At 37.8% G+C, this 19,959-nt stretch overlaps 1 protein-coding gene across 1 annotated transcript in view; it reads left to right on the top strand.

The window, feature by feature from the left end:
* The window catches only part of VTI1A (vesicle transport through interaction with t-SNAREs 1A), a 274,540-nt gene that overhangs the window by 160,509 nt on the left and 94,072 nt on the right, over positions 1-19,959 (top strand). The window contains exons 6-7 of the mRNA XM_009643452.2: positions 2,323-2,393; positions 7,070-7,131. Coding sequence (XP_009641747.1) covers positions 2,323-2,393; positions 7,070-7,131 — 133 coding nt within the window. The remainder of the gene's footprint in view (positions 1-2,322; positions 2,394-7,069; positions 7,132-19,959) is intronic.

The raw sequence follows: 19,959 nt of genomic DNA, 5'->3' as shown, positions 1-19,959 counted from the left end.
CTATTCGTCAAAGTGACGGTGTTTTACCCTCACTTACAGTTGATGCTGCTGTCACATTGATGGTTGGAAAATAAACTCAATCATTATAAAAAGCTAAGAGTGTGAACTTGCCAGTGACAGGAAGAAGATGAAAAAAAACCCCACAGTAACTTGCTTAAAATTGGTGTAATAAAAATAGAGCTGTTACCTATAAAGATATTTTTGAGCTTTGTTTGTGAAATACCAAGCCATTTTAGCCATTTACTTTATAGCTATTCCTTTGAAGGAAAATCTGCTCCTCACACTCCTTTATGTCTGTGCAAACATATGTATAATTTTTAGCAACAAATATTTGTTATCATTCCACCTCATGCTACTCGGTTAGTAATTTGTTGATTTTTTCCTCGCTGTTTTTAAGGGATTTTGCTTCGTTTTTTTCTCCTCCAGATTACACTGGATGCATGTATCTGTTTGTGCATTATAGTATTTTGAGTGCTTTGATGAGGAATAAGCTCAGTATAGTTTCACGCACTCAGTCCTTTGGCATGTAAACATCGGCAAAGCTTGGTCTTGAACCGCTTTCTTAGGCTACCATTTGTATAGCTGTACTGCACCTTACAGCTTTTTTAACTCAATAACCACATATCTTACCACATTTCACCTTTGGGAGGCATTGTATATACAGCTAAAAGTAAAAAGCAGCAAGCCAAGAGGGACAAGATAGCATAATGAGGATGTCAATTTGTGGTCAGATATCTGAGGAAATATTTATCTTACTTGTACTGTACTTGGCAACAGATAGAGAAATATATATGTAATGAATTTCCTTAGACTTTGTCTGGCAGAGTGTGTACTTTCTGTTAAATGGATTTAGGAAAAAAAATTGCTCGTCTCAAATTTTTAAAGTTTGAGATGATTCTACTTTGGATTGTTTCCTGAAAATAGGCTGTATCTATTAATGAAAATAAGAAGAGTCGTGTTTGCTCTACTAACATATTGGTGAATTTTTAATGATTACTTTTCTTGAGGCTCCTCAAATAATGACATTTTAAGATCCCACTCATTCACCAGAACAAAAGCAAGGCGTGGTTTTTGTTGTTTATGAAAAAAAGAAAATTCATGTATTTGTAGTTGCGCTCAGTTTTGGTGCATATCTCTGGCAAGCCAGCTGAGTAGCCCACATGAATGTGCACAGAAATGCTGGTTGTCTCACACGTGCTGTGTGTCCTGAGGCAAGCTACAGCTGCTTCAGCTCATTCTGTTTCCCCATCTGTAAAATGGGAATGATTTCACTTATTTTTTCTCCTTCGGGGAAATACAGGGAGGGTTTCTTAATGTTTCTATAGAGCTTTGAAGATTAAAATCTCTTCTCTATACTTGCTGCTAATATTTCAGTGTTAGAGGAGCATTTGACTGACGCTGTTTGAAGAGTAAAGTTTTGGCATCTTTGTACCTCATCTTGAGGCCTCTCCACTGTAATTCCGCAACCTTTCGTTCAGCGGAAGCTGCGGAAGCAAACAACTCCTGTGTGTAAACAAAGGGTAATGACAATAGATGAATGTATATGTCTGCTATTAAAAACATCAGGAGATCCATTACAGCGTATCTGTAAGCTTGCCAGAAATAGTCCATGAAGCATAGGATGTTTCAGTTGAAGATGAGGAAGAACTTCTTTACTTTGAGGGTGATGGAGCACTGGCACAGGCTGCCCAGGGGGGCTGTGGAGTCTCCTTCTCTGGAGATATTCAAAGCCCGCCTGGACGATGTCCTGTGCAACCTGCTCTCCCCAGCCATTCTGTGATTCTGCGATTCTGTGATGATGGAGTAAATAGACACCAGTAACTGGGCTTATCCTGGAATAGCTTTTATTTAAGCATCAATGGTAAGTGCTGAGAGGCACAGACAGTGGTTTTTTTCTAATATGACTTCTCCATGGTTTTAGAGGTATAAGGAGGGCTGGTGTTTTAGCAAAGGCTTCCTGACCTAAGAGAAGGAGTGGGTTTAAGGAGCATGTGGGAAGGATGAACACCCAGCACTTAGAGCAAGTCTGAAAGTCTTCTTGCTTTTGTTTCACAGACCAAAGATCAGCATCAATTCCCAGGGCCTAGACAACCTCAAGAGATTGCAGGGGAACAGCTTCTGGTTTGGTTGTTACTTCTTCAGTTTTATGTTGCTTGAAAAACTTAAAATTTAGTATAATGATGTCTTCTGCTTTGCAGTTAGGAGGAGTGATTAGGCTACCACATGTATTAAATGCCGTTGTTACAATCTAAGCTGGCATTTTGAGGCCTTACAGTCACAAGCTATATTTTTCATTATTTACATTTTGATTTTTTAATGCAGAGCAGATTGGACAGGAGATGCTGGAAAACCTCAGCCATGACAGAGAGAAGATCCAGCGTGCTCGGGAAAGGGTAAGTTTGATAATAAGTAATTGCTGGTCTTGGGTTTTATTTGGCCTGGGCAAGTTCTCTCTGCATGCAAAAATAAACCAGCATATTGATTAGTTTCATATAAATCCGCTCCTATTGTGAGATGTAATCACTATCTGCAGGAAAGTACTTAGAAAGTGTCTTATACAGGCCCAATCCTGCAAAGCCTCCCCTACAGGCAGTCACACTGAAGTCACCAAACCGCTGTTGGAAGCAAGGTTTCTCTCACATCACCGCTAAGTCAGTTTTCTGTCCTTGGAAGGATATGTTGTAGTGTCCATTGCAATGACTTCCTGGACTTCCTATGAAACAAAGTTCAGTATCATGGTTTCGCTTCTAATAATTGACCAACCTTCTGGCTGCAAATGCTAATAGGCAATTCTTTAGCAAATCCTTAGGCAATTCTGTGTGAAGGAACAGATAGTGGTTTCTTACACTGCTGCTCTGTCACTGCAGTCAAGGTAACATATCTGTGTCATTTTTGGCTTATGTTGCCCTCATAGGGATCCTCTTTACTCTGCAACATTAATGAAGATGCCCAGAAGCCCATCCCATCCAATGCATACAACTTCTCTGAACTTCAGTCTAAGAAATTTGCCTCCCTGGTTTTGATTTCTGCTCACAGAACCAGGGGTGACTGCACCTGTGACTCTGTCCATGATGTGTTGATCAGATAGTTTCCTGAACGTCCAATTTTGCCGAAGCAAAGTCCTCCTACAGGCCTCCAGCTGACCAACGCCACTTCAGAAAACTCCTTTATCTGTCCCAGGGAGTTTCTTTACCTGGATAGCTTTGGCTGGTAAAGCCTTATGTGACAGCTTTAATGAGGCATTTTCTGTCAGCTGTACCAGTTGCTTTCTGAAGTCCTGGGCATTAGCTACTTTAAAACATTAAGTATAACTAAATCATTAAATGTAACTAAGGTTTGTGAGCATTTACCAAGTGTCATTCAGGCAACTCTGTGTCTTATTTCACCTCCACACCTCACATCCCTAGTGACTGCTGAATCTGAGACGATTTTCTGTTTCTAGCTGGCCAAGTAAAACCTAGGCGATGGAGATGAATAATGTGTATCCCTTTCTGCTGATCCTAAAAATCTTTGGGAAAGACAAGTGTAGTTCTGATGACTCTACGTGTGGTTCATAGCGTAACTTTCCTTTTTCTTTGCTTTCCACCCGAAGAGCAAATTTCTTTGATGGCAAATCCTATAAGGTGCAAGGAGCAAGATTAGAAATAAGGGTATTCTAGGAAAGTGTCTCCATTACAGTTCAGCAAAAGACCTCTTGTCATAAATGGAAGATTTCAAATTCCAAGTTTTTGTCATATGCCCCTTAAAATATTTTGTTTAGGGAATACAGAAAGGTTTTCTAGTGGAGCCACACGAGTGCATCTGTCCCAGGTGTCTGTATGCTCAGGTGTACAGTCAGGGATGATCTTGGATAACTTGGCAAGTTTTCCATTTTGTGGAGATTTTTTAAAGAAGACCAGGACAGAGGGTGCTCTGTTAACGCATAATAGCTTTACATTGAATACAGAGAGATATTATCCAATCAGCCAGGGGCCAAACCTGTCTTCTGAAAGTCAAATGTCAGCTTGAGTATGATGGTCAGTTCTTAGCAGTTCAATGTTGTGAAAATTAGGAAGATTTGCTTATGAGCAAAATTTAAATGAGTTAGTGTCTCTATAGTTTGGTTAAATTTACATATAAGAGTTTTTCTGTCTGTAGAGTAAAACAATTGAATGAAGAAAAATGCCGGACATAGCTACTATCATTTTGCATAAACGAAGATCATGTGCAGTGCAGAATACATGTGTAATAAAAGTTGTGAAGAGGAATTCTCTAAACTACTTTTTTTTTAAGCCAAAGAGAAGGGATAAAAGCTCTGCTATAAGAGTCGGATAGGTTAACTGGAGTATAAAGGACACAAAAAGATGCAACATTTTTTAGGAAAACCTTGAATTAAAATGCCTAAGGCAGACAAAATATCAACAACAGCATCTTGTTCATCTTCCTTCCTTTCTCATTATTATTTTTTTAATATATTTTTAAAAAGCTTTCTTAAACACCATGTAGATTTGCCATTGCTAATATCAAAGCATCTTTCAAAATGTTTGGAAAGTGGTCGAGTCCCCATCTCTGGAGGTATTTAAAAGGTGGGTAGATGAGGTGCTTAGGGACATGGCTTAGTGGTGGGATGGCAGTGTTTGGTTAGCGGTTGGACTTGATGATCTTAAAGGTTTTTTCCAACCTAAACGATTCTATGATTCTATGTTTTCACGACAGCAATTCTGTGAAACATGGAAGTGCCATCACGTGCCATTTAATGGGTTTGCATGCCACCAGTTCTTTGGCTTCTGCAGTGCACTGGTATTGGTAAAGAAATGATGGAAGAACTATCATCAGATATTTCAGCTATAAATAAAAAAACTCTCAGTTTGGAACTCTTTATGTTGTTTTTTCTGCCCATGCAGGAAGAAAAGGTGTTTTTTTAGTGTTCTCTTGGGAGGTAGCTAGAGATCTTCCAACTATGTGTGTACGTGTTTGTTTCTTTTTTAGCATTTTTTCGCTTATTTTGTGGGTTTTTTTATTACCATAAAAATATGAGGTTGTCTTGCTTAGAGGAGTTTGTCAAACCTCTAAGATTCAGCTTCCCCTTCCTAATTATCAGTACTGATTCTAGCTGTCAGGTAGAATCCTGCAGCAAGAGAGGAAAGTTAGGATCAAACATATAATGGTAAAAAGGAGAGAGCTACTTTTCTGTGAAAAGGGAGGAGAAGCCCCAAGTGTTAAATGCATCTTTATGAATAATAAAAGACCAATGTAAAGCATACATTTGTACTTCAGATTCCCTTCTAGCATAGATAAGTACTTGGCTTTTTAATGAGCCTTTTAAAAATTATTGTGACGTTTTTTCTTCTGTTACTTGTGTCAAACTGGGCTAAACTGCTTTTCTGGAGCTTGAATTATCTAGATGAATCAGGAAAAAATGAGGGAATGGCCTCCGTGGAATATAGTGCTCATCTTTGTTCCATCATGGCACATAATTACAGAGATCTGACAGTCACTGCAAGCCTTCCCTCTGAATAGGATATTGCTAAGAGCAAGTCTTGGATGGTGGTATCCAATCCAAGCTTCTACTTGGCATTTCCTTAATAGCTCTTACAAGAACAAGGAGGAAATTTATGCAAAAAGCTTATGTGTCATTGATTGCGACTACTGATTTCAGTAATAAACATTAAATCTGGTAGCAAATATTTACAGTATTGGGCTCCAGAATAGAACCTGGTTTTAAAGTTGCTGCTGTGCGTGTATTCAAGATATAATAGTGGTTTGTTATGGTGAAGGTGATTTGTTATTGGAAGACTGCCACTTTTCTTGGCAGTGTTACTGTTTTGATGGATTTATAACACAGGATGCATTTTGTCTTCTACCACAAAGTTTCTTTAGTAAGAAGTCAGGTAATCCTTTCAATCTGATTTGAGAATGAAGAGGTAAATATTCAGCTTTCATAAGGGGAAGAATGTTTTTATGTATGTACACACAGCTGTGTTTCCAGGCACATTAGAAACAGTGGTCCCTGCTTTTTATAACTGACAATCATTACATTATCATTCAGAGTAGATTTTGATGTTCCAAGACCTCTAAAAAGTAAAAAGATGTCTCTCCTCTAGCTACTGGTAGCAAAAGAGGCAATGGGAGAGTAACTCTCTTCTTCCTATACCCTTCTTCATTTCCAGACATCCCTTTGTGGGACACTAATAAACGCAAAAATAGAGGGGACTTTTTAATCCCTTTTAAAGATGAATAGCAGTAATTGTTCTTTTTTAATATAAAGTTAATTTGCTTCATAACTTTTCATCTCCCCAACTTCGTTTTACATTCAGTTGTGCTTTTACCTATTTTGCAAGATTTTTGAGAGCTGTAGAACAAGTCAGCTAATTAAATTTAGCTGTAAATGTAGCGTTCCTGTGTCCTAATAAACTACAAAAAGGCTATTTTCAGTGAGTGAGTGATCATTACATGCAAAAATATATAGTATACAGCTGTGCCTCATGTACATGCTATATACTGTTCACAAAGTATTTGGGCATCTATCCCAGTGGTGGCTGCTGTAAGGTCAGTACAAGTTTTGTATTTCAGGGACAGTATAGGCATATATCGTTCCCATAGAATTGGTAAAAGGACACTGGTTTGTATTTTTGCTTTTTCTTTAAACTACTGTCTTTGAAAAACAGTGGAAGAAAGATATGTCTGTGCTTCTTTTCATAAAGCATCAACAACAGAGCTCATGGCTGTCTCTTCATCCCTTGATGCCCTCACTAATATACATAACCAATACACATACACACATCAATGGGAGTTATGGATACCAATTTATATAGCTTCTACCTGCAACCCTTTATTTGTAAAGCTTTTGCTCTTTATCCTGGTTCATCTTTGTTGCCTCAGTGTCTTATCTGCCATGGATTTCATCTTCAAGTAAGTGAAAACCAGACAAAACATTTTTAAATTCCAGAGCTTTGGTGGCTTTCTTACGCAAGTTTGTTGTGGGCTAAAACTGAAGTTGATTGACTCAAATGACAGTAGAAATATCTGTGCTTTGTACAGAATGGAGTACCTGTGCCTTTTGCCTTTAATGGGACTGTTTTCTCCCCAGCTTAGAGAAACAGATGCGAACCTGGGGAAGAGTTCCAGGATTTTGACAGGAATGTTGCGAAGGTAAGGCCAAGGTAGGGACACTTCTGCTCTTTCTTTTTTTTCACTCTCCCTCCGTGCCTTTATTTTTATTCTTAATTCAACCTCAGCATTTTGCTGACGTACCTGACTTCTTCTACGCAGGCTGCTATGTAGAATGTCTTTGAATGAATGCCGATAGTGAAGCAGGCATGGTTAGATAGAAGGCCTGAGGGATTACCCCTTGCTCAATCATTTCTCATCTTTGTTTCTTTGTATGTGTGAGGTTTTTGTATGTGTGTTCTAAAATTAAGCTTTTTGATGATGATTTCCTGTGTTCCTTATTCTTGAGTAATTTTGGTGTTTTCAAGGTTTTTTACCTGTTAAGAGTTTACGTGAGAAAGTTTGTAAATGTTGTTTTGGGGCAGCGTAAATTTACACACAGAGGAAAGGTGAAGATGATCAATTCTGTCTGAAGAGATGGGGCAGACACACTGTCAGACCTTGTGGGTTTAGCATGTTTCTTCCATGCTTTCAATGGTATGAAAATTGTCCCTGGGATCAAACTGAGGTGATACAGAAAGGAAAATTTTGCAGCATTCTGAAAATCTATGTGGGACTGCAGGGAGGGAGTTATCCAGTGGTTAGTAGCCACCTTAAATTTACATCAGTACCCTCCCAGACAGATTTTTTGAATTAGTGGCATCTCTGGATATGTGGGTTTTACCCAGTGAAACAGCACCTGAGCTTCTCTGTGATGTCCATATTTCTGTATATATTCAGCTTCCTGAAGAAGAAAAGCATCCGTCTAGTAGGTGGTGCTGGGTGCTATGAAAACACAGTTTTAAAGGACTTTAGAGCATCCTCTGAAGTGCTCAGTACGAAATTACCCTTGCCATGGGCTTGTGTGTTGCATATTTGCTTAATGCAATTTTCTTATTTAAAAAAAAAAAAAAAAAGAAGGGAAAGTTCTAGCAGAGTTGTTGATTTGTCACTTGGCTTGGAAAATATCAACACCAGAATTTAGTAAGTTGTTCTTTAGTGCAAGCTTTATCTCTTCATAAGTCTCCTCAGAAAAATATCCTTGTTAGTTCCTTGTATACCCAGTTGACAAAGGTTAAAATGACTGAACCTCATGCCTTCATTCCACAGATTTCTTACAATTCCAACTCCTAACTGTAACATATAAAATTCTCTGATTAAGAGTAATATGTAAATGACACAAGCTAAATTCAAAATCCATGGAGAAAGGAAGTGGCAATTGAAAGGGATGGTTCAGTGCCTGTAGACAATCAAAATAAACTATAAAAAAAATGAACGAAAGAAAAGACACAACCAAACCCAAGTCTCCCCAGGAAGGGCTCTGCGACATGAGCTGTAACGAATATTCTGCATATGTCTCCATTTTGTCAAATCTCATTAAAGGGGTTTCTTGCTTTATGTCAATTGAGCTGTCCAAAAATCATTCATCATTTTAGTGTAAAAAAAATCATGCAGTTATTTAAATAATATCATATTAATGTTAAAGTTCAGCTGTCATTTAATAGTATGGCTTAATCAGACATAGCATTTAGGAAAAATAGTTTTTTCGGGCTTTACTTGGCTTTCAGGTTGGCAGATTCAAATAAGGATTTATGGGTTTCTAAACCAATGTATTCTTTCCATGTTTATGCTTGAGGTACCTCAGCCTTTTTTGCAGCACCCTGTAGTCTGTTATTTGCAATAAAATAAAGTATCTCCTCATATTGTGTTTGAATACATTTGCAAGTAATTTGGAGAAGCTGAAACAAAAACATATGCTGTAACCTTTGACTTTGTTTTGTGTTTGGGAATCACAGTTAGGAGTCCTAGTTTATAAGTGTTCCATAAGCCAAATGAAAAATCTGATCTTTCTGAAATATACTTGGGCTCTTCTTTTCAGACAAAAGGATCATGTAGCTGAACACCAAGAGAGCGTGTGTCTGTGTGTCAGAAAGGCACTGGATTTCCTTTAACAAAACCGCTGAGCTGAGTCACCCATCTGGATGAAAGGCAGGTTAGGATTTAAGCTCAGTTCAGGTAGATGTGCCAAAAGAAATGCCTCAGCATAGGTGCAACTTGCAGTAGAAGATTCTCCAGACGTTATTTAAAACCAGGTAATAGTTTGACCTGTGGTGAATTTAATTTGCTTCTGACTGTTGGGTAGAAGGGTCTAGCATTGCCCCCAGCCTCTGCGTCGTCCCAATGTTATTTAGTCACAGAATAACCATAATATACAGACCCCAACCCATCAGCACAAATTAGATAAATACAACTGTAAGAAAAATAATTAGCTCAGATTGGCAGTTGTGTCCTAATTTCTGCATACTTCAGTACCTACCACACAATGTTTCACTTAATTACTAGAACCAGTAAAGAAAAACACTGTAGAACTATTCTTCACATCATTACTAAACAGAAAAGGTAACGTTAAGCTGAACATTGCTCAACTTAGTTGCTGCTCCAACAATATGTATTTGCTGATATGCCTGAAGTCGTATGCCAGGCTAACACCCAGTGCATCAAATTAATACCTAGCTACTTCTATTTTTACCATCTGAGAAAGGTAAAGCAGCATATCTTCTGAATCTGTCCAAATATATTAAGAATAGATATTTAGATAGCTAGAGGGCTAAATGACTCCCTTTGTATGACCTAAATTCCCTGGCCACGTATTTGTGCATAAAATGTTCTGGAGATGGGGAATAAAAGCAGGGACAGGTTTTGTAGGTTGCCATAGCTCACTAAGGAAATCAGTGGCATAATAGGGACAGACCTTCCTACCCCAGTTTGCTGTTCTAACTTAAAGTAGCCAGCCTGATATTGGAATTTGTTATCTCCCAGTATTTTGGGTATTTCGATAAGGACATTTTTGTAATAAATTTTTTTAAATATTCTTGCTTTGAAATGACCTATAAATTCATAATATTCTTTTTTTTTTTTTTTCTGTAAATAAACCTACTGAAATTCTGCTAAACTAGTATATTCCACTTATGGCATTGCATTACTAGGATAGTATCAGCATGTTGATAATGTCAAAACATTAATCATTTCCTTTTACATGTGTCTATAGCTCTGGACATTCTGACATTTTATGACTCCTCTTTAAAACTCTGAGACTGTAACAGAAGCTCGGTGTCTTTTCAGTTACAGAGTTTTCAAATAATAGGTTTTAATATAAGGAAATGGCATCTTCTGCGGTCATCTGTGATACTGTGATACATCTCAGATATCTATCCCTTGGCCTCTACCCTATTATGAATTGGGGAGCGCACAGTGTGTTAGAAAGAATCAGAAAAGAATATGTTCTGAAAGATCTTCACTCTCTTGCCCATATCCTGAGCCAATAGCCTAGAAAAGCTTTTAAGGAAAGAATTTGGACAGTCTCCAAGCCACACATGGCCCAGTGGGAAACAAACAAACCTAAAAGTAATCAGATAAAAATTTCAGTAGATTTGAATCTTTATCTGATTAGCAGATAAATTCTATCTACCACCCTCCAAATTGTAGAAAAATATTTTAGAAAAATAGCTACTATCCTCCAGAACAAATTTTTATTCTGTCTGGTTCACCAGGAAATTTTTATGCCAAAAATTCTCTTTTAATCTTCAGATTTCAGTCTTCTGAGTTGTTATCCGTGATGCTTTGACAAGCTCATGAACATATCCGTTCTTATAAAAGAGACCTTTAAAATTTGATTTTCAACAGGACAGATAGACTAGCTCCAGCTGATGGAAATGAAGCAGTAAGGGTTCAGCTCTCAGGTGATGTTGTATGACTTGCCAACAGCTACAAGACCAATGTGACTACAGTCAGAAACAGGGAATGCCTCCCCTCCGTGCTAGTTGTAGTCAAGCTTCTTCACTCTTCTTTGCAGGAAAATTCTGGTAATCCTGCTTTCTGTATGACTTCCAGTCAAACTTCCCTGTACTTTTTAACTCCAGGATGGTCCAGATCTTACAGTTATTTTTCAACTTTTCATAGAATCAAAGGATAATTTAGATTGGAAGGGACCTCTAGAGATCCAACTTACTTACTGCTCAAAGCAAGTCTAATTAGAGCAGGTTGTTCTGAGATGTCTCCAGTCAAGTTTCAAACACATTCAAACTTGGAGATACCAATGCCTTTCTAAGCAATCTGTTCCAGAAGCAGTTGAAATAAGCAATTTCTCCAGGTATCTAATGGATACCTGCAATTTCCCAGCATCCAATCTGTGTCCATTGCCTCTGGTCCTAAGCAGAAGTGATTTAAACCGTAAGTGGTTTAGAATTGGCCTTCAGAGTTTGGGCCTGGATTGCAGTTGTCCCAAGCAGTTCTCAAACAACTTCAGCAGTTCTGATGAGGCCTGTGGTCCTTAGGCTGAGATGATGTTGAGCATAGGGCAGTTTTTTAAACAGGGTGTGGGGTGCTCTGCCTCCACCCATTGACCTGGTAGGGTGGCCATTCAGCAGTGGATGCACAAGAATTTTTTTTATTTGCTTTCTCACACTCCTAAAGAAGTGAAAAGTTAATTATATCTGTTCTGCCTTCTCTCTTGACTACGAAGCTCACATTTCCATATGCAGAAGAAAAGCAGCAGAGGTAGTCATGTTCCTCTTGAGGCAAACCAAACCAGTGAGTGTTATCACTGTCTTTTCCCCCGTTTTCCTACCAATATCTGTTTCCATCCTGAAAAGTGCATAACAAAAAAGATTGTCTTCTGAGCTAAAGCCTATCTCAGTATCAGTTGTAGTCAGCTGTGACTGTTGAGCCTCTGCAGTTTTCTGGAGGTAGGTCTCCCTATCTCAGATACTAGTGAAGTTTAACATATAGTTTGATTCGCCTTGTTCCCGTGCTAATAGAGGAATTCCTCTTTCCAGCAGGAACTTTGCATATTTGGTCTCAAGCCAAAAGAAGTTTGAGTAGAAATTGTTTCAGCAACATTTTGGTACATATATTTCTATTTTTACTTCAAGATGTCTCTCTACACCAAAAGAATGATTGAAATGGCAAATACTTTAGCAATATGTCTGCTCCATGTTGAATATTTACAGCTGCAGCTATTTACTTCAGTAATTTAGACCTTGATTCAGGAACATATTTAAGCATACAGTTAACTTAAACCAGAGGAGCAATTCCCTTAACTCGAGGGGGACTGAATAAGGAGGGAGGGAGTGGCAGAACGATTCCCAGTCATCTCTTGGGGCAACACGGCTTTTATTGTGCTCCTTGCTCAAGGCCAATTACAGAGCAAACCCTGTCCTTAATATTTTTGTTGTTAAATGGAAACCATAAAATATACATAGGGTATTTTAGTGCCTGTAACTGCAGTGTAAGAATATTTTTTAAAAATGTCCTGACTTTTAAGCTTTTAATATAGTTACCTGATTCTTATATCATTGTACATGTTTGTGTTTTAATATGCAACTCATCTTTATCAATTATGAAGAGTTGAATCTTTTCAGAAGGAAACTGATAAGCTTTGTGGTGCTGTTAATCACAAGATAGTCTTTGGATAAGGAATATACGGCTTGTTATTTCAGATGAATCCTTGGCATTAATTAGTACCTGGTCATTCCTCACTTTGACTTTAAAAAGAAACCTTGTTTCTTTGTTGAAGTGATGGACAAAACATCTGGAAAACGTAAATGTAATGTCAGCAAAATTCCCAAGGGTAAGCATTCTTCATCATTAGGAGTCCAACCAAAAAAACAGGAAATGTACCTCTAGGTCTGAACAGCAAGAATTTTAAAATAGTATGGGAAACTGTGGGTTCCCTGTTCTCAATTTAGGTATGATGTAATCTGATGTATGTAAGATGCATTTCTTAGTTTTAATAATCAATTGAGAGCCATTTTATAAACCTTGCTCATCTTTCTTGCATAGTGTTCTGTATGTTGTTTCCAAAATGCTTTTAAAGAATCTTACTCTACTTTCATTCAAGTATTAGAAATACTTTTCAGTTCATGCATCATAGAAGGTGCAGAAGTCTTTTGAGTTGCTGTATGACCACCATAGCTGCAGCAAGAAGCGTACATGGAGAATTCCAAGCCATATACTGAAGGTACTGAACGCCTCACAGAATGGGACCAATTTCGACATTGCAAGCATGTAGCTGCGATTAGTGTAATGCCACCTTAGCCTTTGTGAACCTCTCCAACAGCCTAAGCGATACAGAGTGAAGTTTACTTCAAACCTGAAAAAAAAAAGGAGCATCATGATTGATCTTTAAATTTTAATAACTTAAGGAAAAAATAGATCAGTGTTTTAATCTCCTTGCATCTAGGCAAAGTCTTAGAAGGATATGTCCTTCATTCATTGAGATAGAAGCATTTCTATTGTGGCATTGTTTTATTTTTCATGTTGTTGGAAAGCTTTATCTATGTGTCAAGCTGCCTACACTACATCCATTATGAGCAGGGCTCTCAGCATTCTTCAGACATTATTTCTAATTCTCTTTTTTCATTCCTTTTTTAAATGTACAATGGCCTTTGTTCTGTCCTCTCCATTCCCTCTTTTCTATCATCTGGAATTACTATCTCATTTGCCCCCCCTTCCATCTACTTGTGTCCAGCTGAACAGCTGGAAAGAACATTATCTAAAGCACAGTTGTGTTTCTGCAGGAAAGCCGAGTCCCAATGGATAATTATCCAAGCTAGTCCTAACTGCATATACCAAGAATTTAAAGCATCGTAATAGGTTAAATATCATGTAACCCTTTGTTATTGTTCTCTGCATTGAGATATGTTGACTACCATCAAGCAGCTAGAGCCTAAAAGGGTTCACAGTGTCATGAGTGAAACAAAAGGCATTTCATAGTCAGCGTTGTCATGTCTGAACCACAATAGATGTCCCATGACATGCTTTCATGAAAAGGCATGTCTTATATCAGCATAATCAGTGCAGTGCTTTCTTGCAGTGGTTACAAGTAGTTTCCAGTTGGATGAGTTCTCTCTGACATGATATTCAGGAATAGTGAACGTAGTGAAAATATTTTGAATGTGGTGAGATTGTTTATGTGAAGCAGGGAACCTGTTAGCATAAGCTGACAGTGGTAATTGCTGAAATAATTGGAGACAACTCTTCAGAAATCAATGAAGTCAAAACTCCTTAAGGCCAGTAGTAAATTAAGGATCATGTTGTTCTTGACACCATTCACAATATAACTGTCACAGAACAATATATGCCAAATTTTACACATTCCATTTACTACAAAGTGTTTAAGCCATAAATTCCTACATGTTTCCTGATCATGGATCCGCATGATATCTTGCTATGTGGGTCATTTAATTTTAATCTACAAATTTTGCCAAAAGAGAAATAGAATCATCTTGGAAGTGATCACAGAAAAGTTCATCCCTTTGTGTTAAATCGGGATTGACTGTCCCTGTTTCAATCCTGGCAGATGGACAGTCCCTATCTCTTCAATCAGACTGTTTCCAGTTTCCCCTAATGTTTAGCCCAAATCTTTCTTCCTGGGTAGACAGAGAGCTTTATGTGTTGGTGCATTTGAGGAGGTTTCTCTGACTTCTGCTGTGAAAAGAAATTTCTGCTGAACTTTTCAAGAATTAGAGAACATAAACAAGAGTGTACAGAATTAAATTATAGCTTCCAGTTTTCCTCAAGCCAAGCCTTTTGATGGGATGGGGGAATCAAAAAATGGACAAATTGGATAGTGTTCTAATAGGCAAATCCTGGAAGCTCAGCCTCTCTAAACAGTAGTTTCATGCATAGGTGTCACCAAACTTTGCAAATAGAGACACCAAAATTAAATTGTTTTCATGAGGTTGCATCTCTGGACTAAAACGAGACTGTATGCTAAGCTGACTAAAAGTAACACTTGAAACTTAAACAAGATCAACAAAATGCAGAGATTTAACTTTTTTGTGGAACTTCTACAGGCTTTAAGAAAAAGGCAGTAGTGTTGTCCAACAATTTTTAAGTTACTCCTCCCACCCTTGCCCATAGACACATCAGCATTTTGGACAGATCTAGGATTTGGAAACGAGTGGTGGGGATAGGAATTGTTTTGCCTAGTCTTCTGTCAGGTCTCTGCAGGAAGCTTTGTTAATCTTTATCAGATAAAGAAGCTCTTTTGTGCATTCTGAGTATGATTTCCAGTAGCACTTGGCACTTTTCATGCCACGCTTTATTGAAATTGTCGACTTTTAATAAAAGCAAAACTAATTCAGCTTTCCAGCACAATTCTGACCACACACCAAGGAATTTATCTTTAAGAAAACAATGAAGTCATCAAACTGATTTAAAACTGCTGTGATATCAGAATCTTGTCCTTATTAGCTAATCTTTTAGATTAGATCATTTTCAATCTAGCTCATAGTAGCAGGTCAGAATTTCAGCTGTGCTCAAGAGACATAAGAGATTTAGAGACCAACAACTGGAACAAAGGAAAACTTGGGATTTGCTAAGTACAGTTCTTGTTCAGGTCAGTCACTCAAGTTCTACCACAAAATGCAGGACCTGAACTTGTAAGTCGAACCTGTGTGAGTAGTTTTCTCATTCCTAGACCTAATCAGGGCTTATTCATGATCCTAATGAGCATCTCTTCTCGTTTGAGCAAAGTTTGTTTGGGAGGGTGTTGTTTGTTGTTGTAGTTTTATAAAGAAGGCCATATATGGTAACTGTGAGAAATCAACAGCTAAGGAAAACCAGGATCACTTAGAGGTTTTTGCAGATAAGTTAGTGCTGCTGTGGGACAAGACCAAAAGCGAGGATTTATATCCTTCTGTAGAATGTAATTATGTTGTATTGGACCTTTAAAACTCTGCAGAAGAAATGTTCACACATCGCTAACCTGCTGAGCATCTGTCTGAAGAATAACAAAGTAATGAAGGAGAAAGTGTGGTCTTACAATGAGAGACTGTTTAGTCTCTCTTCCTGGTGATAGGAAGGATGAAAATTTGCTAATTTTGGCTGGCTCTTTAACTAATATGGAAGATTTGAACCTAATCAAGAAGACAAAGAAAAGTCAGTGTGGAAATTGAGCAAAATGGGAAAGACAGAGAAAAACAATTTTACCATAAACGCTGAGATTTATGTTCTCTACAACATTTGTGTAGCTCTGAAGTAATTAACTGAAAATCACTGAAATTGTTTCAGAAGTATCTAGAATAATATAAACAAGGGAAAGACTCTTGCAAACTTTTCAGTGCTAATGCTCCTTCAGTCTTAGAATCAGGATGATAACTCAGGTCTTAAAACCATATTTTAAAAGCAGTTTATTAACTGGGGTTTTTTTGAAGACTTGAAAAATTAGTCAATGAATTTGAATAGTCAGGAGCTACAATTTATTGGAATTATAAGTGGCATTAGTGCTCTCCAGTTTGAAAACGTAGCAGAAGAGTTCTTCTCTGACCTATATGCCTTCTGCAAATAGGTTTTTCCATGAGTGTTAACATGGCTTAGCTTGCAGGATATCACTGTGTAGCGTTTATTACCTGAGAGCTTTTGTTTAGCTTGGACTTTGCTATATTAACTAAGCTGTAACCCAGAAAGTTTTTGTAACATTTGCAATTTGCAAGTTAGAGCAAAGTCTTCATCTTATCTTCTGTAGTAGATCTGCCGATACCTTAAGATTGCAACACTAACGGATAATTTTTCTTCCTGAATTAAAATTGCATCTTAAAATTATTTTTGCACTAACTCCCTGCCTTTCTCCTGATGCAAATACTTGTGCAAGCAAAAAAATAGCAGTTGTATGTTTCTACCCTTTTCTTTTAAACAGGGAATTGTTTGAGAAACGTGGTTTTAAGTGTGCCCGGTCCTGCCTAGATGTTGGGAAGCATATGGTCTACTTTATCCATGCAGAGAAATTTCCTTGCTGCTTTCTGTCACCACTATATTTTTTCAACTGCAGTTTTCGGTGTGAATGGCACACATGTGTTGATTGTGAAGGTAGCATTCTTTCAGTACAGCCTTAAGCTAATTACTCTTAGTGGCAGTGGGGCTTTGTAGCTCATTTGTGAACAGCTATTTATACTACTACACCAGTACAAAGCAATGTTTCACATTACCAGTTTACCAGACTATTACACCATTGTGTTTTAATCCACTGTAGGTGGATGGAGAATATGAGCCATCTGTTTTATTTAATGATATAATCAGTAAACAATATATGCACTTTACACATTTGGTCATTAAAGATGCCCATATTGTTGGACCCTGTATTTACATTGTAAATTGGTGTATTCACACATCAGCTCTTTCTGGTTTAAAAGGCTTGCTGTGTTCATAAGATGGTACAAAGCAAGCTCAGTAACTGCTCGAACCCAGCGCAGGTGGTCGAGCTAGTTGCCACACAGATCAAAAGTCAAACAACTGTGAATCTTCCTTTGAAATGGCATTTAGAGAGACAAGGCTGGTCTTATCTTCACAAACAAGAAAGAGTTATAGATATACATCATGAAGTTCTAAGAACAAAAGGGGGTTTCATAATCACTCGGCATCAGAAAATCCAGTACTGCAGACTTTTGTGAAGACATCCTTGGAATATAAAGACCATCTTATTTTCCTGGACAAAATTTAGAGGAGTGAGTCTGAGTTATTAAATCTGAGAAAGTTCAGTGATTTCAAAACTTTGGAGACAAGAAGTTGTCTGCTCTCAGTCCATTTAATTTTATTTTATTTTCACCAGTGCTTAAGCAGAATAAAACAAACAACAGCAACAAACCCCAACCTTTTCCAAGGGATAGAGTGAACGGGTGTATAGAAACAAAGCATTAGAAACAAAGCAAATTGCTGCTCGAGATTTCCATTTCCCCAGAGTATCCGTGGTGAGTGCCAAAAAATAGCCACCAAAATACATTAAAAATTCAATGATAAGTAAAATCTGGTTTGCTAGCACTTTTCTAAGGAGATGGAAGATCCTACAATCCCATATTAAAACAGTAACATTCATTCAATGTTTTACTTCACAGCTTGAGCTTAAGATGCCTAGAACTTAAGGTATTTAGTGGAGCCTCCGTCTCATTTCTCATTGTGTTTTATGAGGAAGTATAATTGGGTTTATCACGGGGTGAAGGCCTGACTGGCATTGCCAGTAGGCAGCAGTGGTGTGGCTAAGAGTGAGTCTGCAGGTCAGCAAGGCTGGAGGAGTAGTCTCAAGCTTAACAACACAACTGCTCGGCAGCAATGGGTCTGCTAATAAAGGCAGAACTCTGAGTGCCAGGTCTTTAGCTCAGTTTGAGATCATCCTTTAAAGTAGCAGAGTGGCTGTCAGGGTAAGATCTTAGTAATTTCTTATTGTATGCAGTTGTATAAAAAACTAGCAGCAAAGTATTAATACATAGGAGATTTTCTTTTAGGTTTCCGTTCCTACGTAATGCAGCTATACTCAGAGGCGCTGAATTATATACTCAGTAACAAAGTCTGTGTGTGTCACTTACTATTTAATGTTACAAACATGAAGACATAGCTTTCTAAGTCTTTAAATCTATTTCAAAGTCAAGCTAATTTTTTTTTATTATTATTTTATTCTTGGGGTGGGAGGAAAAGATTTTTTTTTACTGGGGCTTTTTTATGCTGGCACAAATTTTGGAGATAAAGTATTTTCAGGTGTATGAGCAAAGAGAAGAAAACATCTCATTTTATAAGCCATTATATATGCTTTCAAAATATACAATATTTTCATGGGTAAAATTTTTAAAATAAAACAAAATAAGACTCAGCTGTAAGTGTCCCTTTTATAGTCTTTTCATATCTGTATTTCATGTAAGTTGACTATTAAGCATTGGCATGTTTCCATATGCTTCATGATGTATTGCCTTCTGATTTTGAGATATGGTGTAACTGTATTTCTAATCTTCTAAAGGTGTTGAGATTTTTTTTTTTCCCCATCCCAATCCAGGAAAAACAATCAGAAACTTGACTACGAATGTTTGAATCCTAGCTTTGTCCTGGGTGTATCTTGGATAACTGTGGACACATCTGTTTCTGTGCATCTCTAAAATGAGGATAATGTTCCATATCTCAGCAAAGCATTCCAAGGGCAAATGCCCTTAATTAATCTATGCATGGTCCTCGCATGACAACCTGATGAGAGCTTGTGAATGATGGACTAACTGGTAGCAGTGCCTGTCCTGATTTGGAGTCATGGCTTAAATGGATTTAAAAGGGGTGAAAGAGAAGCATGGGAAGAGTTTAGACTAGAGGGATGTGGAGTATCTGGTTTCCTGTAACGGTCCATTACCAAGTATGTACCTGATCTCCTTAACTACCGAAGTGTACTACTGAAGTAGAAGTGAGGAAGAGGAGGTGTCAATTCTTTGTTGTCTTCTTCAGATAATATAATTTTTCAGGCTACAGGTGACAAGCTCATCTTTCCTTGGGCAACATTTTTGATGTGTTGCAGACAGAAAAGGGAATTTGCGTTGGTTCGACAGATAGAATTAATGCATCCCTGGAGACATAATGATTAAGTGTATATATAGAAGACCAGTAATGTTAAACTTGATGTGCTAGCCGAGGCAACTGCTTCTTCCTTATCAATCTCTCCTCACTGCTTCTGTCAGAAATGATGTTCTTATAGCTTGCTGTGGACTGAGATGTATTATTGCTGGCTGCTGTCAACCTGCAAACAATCAGTGCCATACAAATGTTTGTTAAGTACTTTAGGGTTTCTCGAAGAAGAAATATATCCTTACAGGTGCAATGTTTTATGACTTACTATCACAGCGCTGCCGTTCCCTTGTTCAAAGAAGGTGTGGAGGAGAGATGTGTAGACTCAGGGATAAAGGAAGACAGTCACTTACTTCCTCTGGTCAAAATTACCTTTAGCACCATCACCTCTTGCCCCTGGTGAAATAAAAAGAAACATAGTTTGTTACAGAATGTGGATGGGTAAAACCATGAAGATAA

The sequence above is a fragment of the Egretta garzetta genome, unplaced genomic scaffold (genome assembly GCF_000687185.1).
Source record: "Egretta garzetta isolate BGI_Z169 unplaced genomic scaffold, ASM68718v1 scaffold8, whole genome shotgun sequence".
In the NCBI taxonomy this organism is placed as follows: domain Eukaryota; kingdom Metazoa; phylum Chordata; class Aves; order Pelecaniformes; family Ardeidae; genus Egretta; species Egretta garzetta.
Note: the sequence above shows the minus strand (reverse complement) of the source record. Positions and strands in the feature narration are given on the sequence as shown.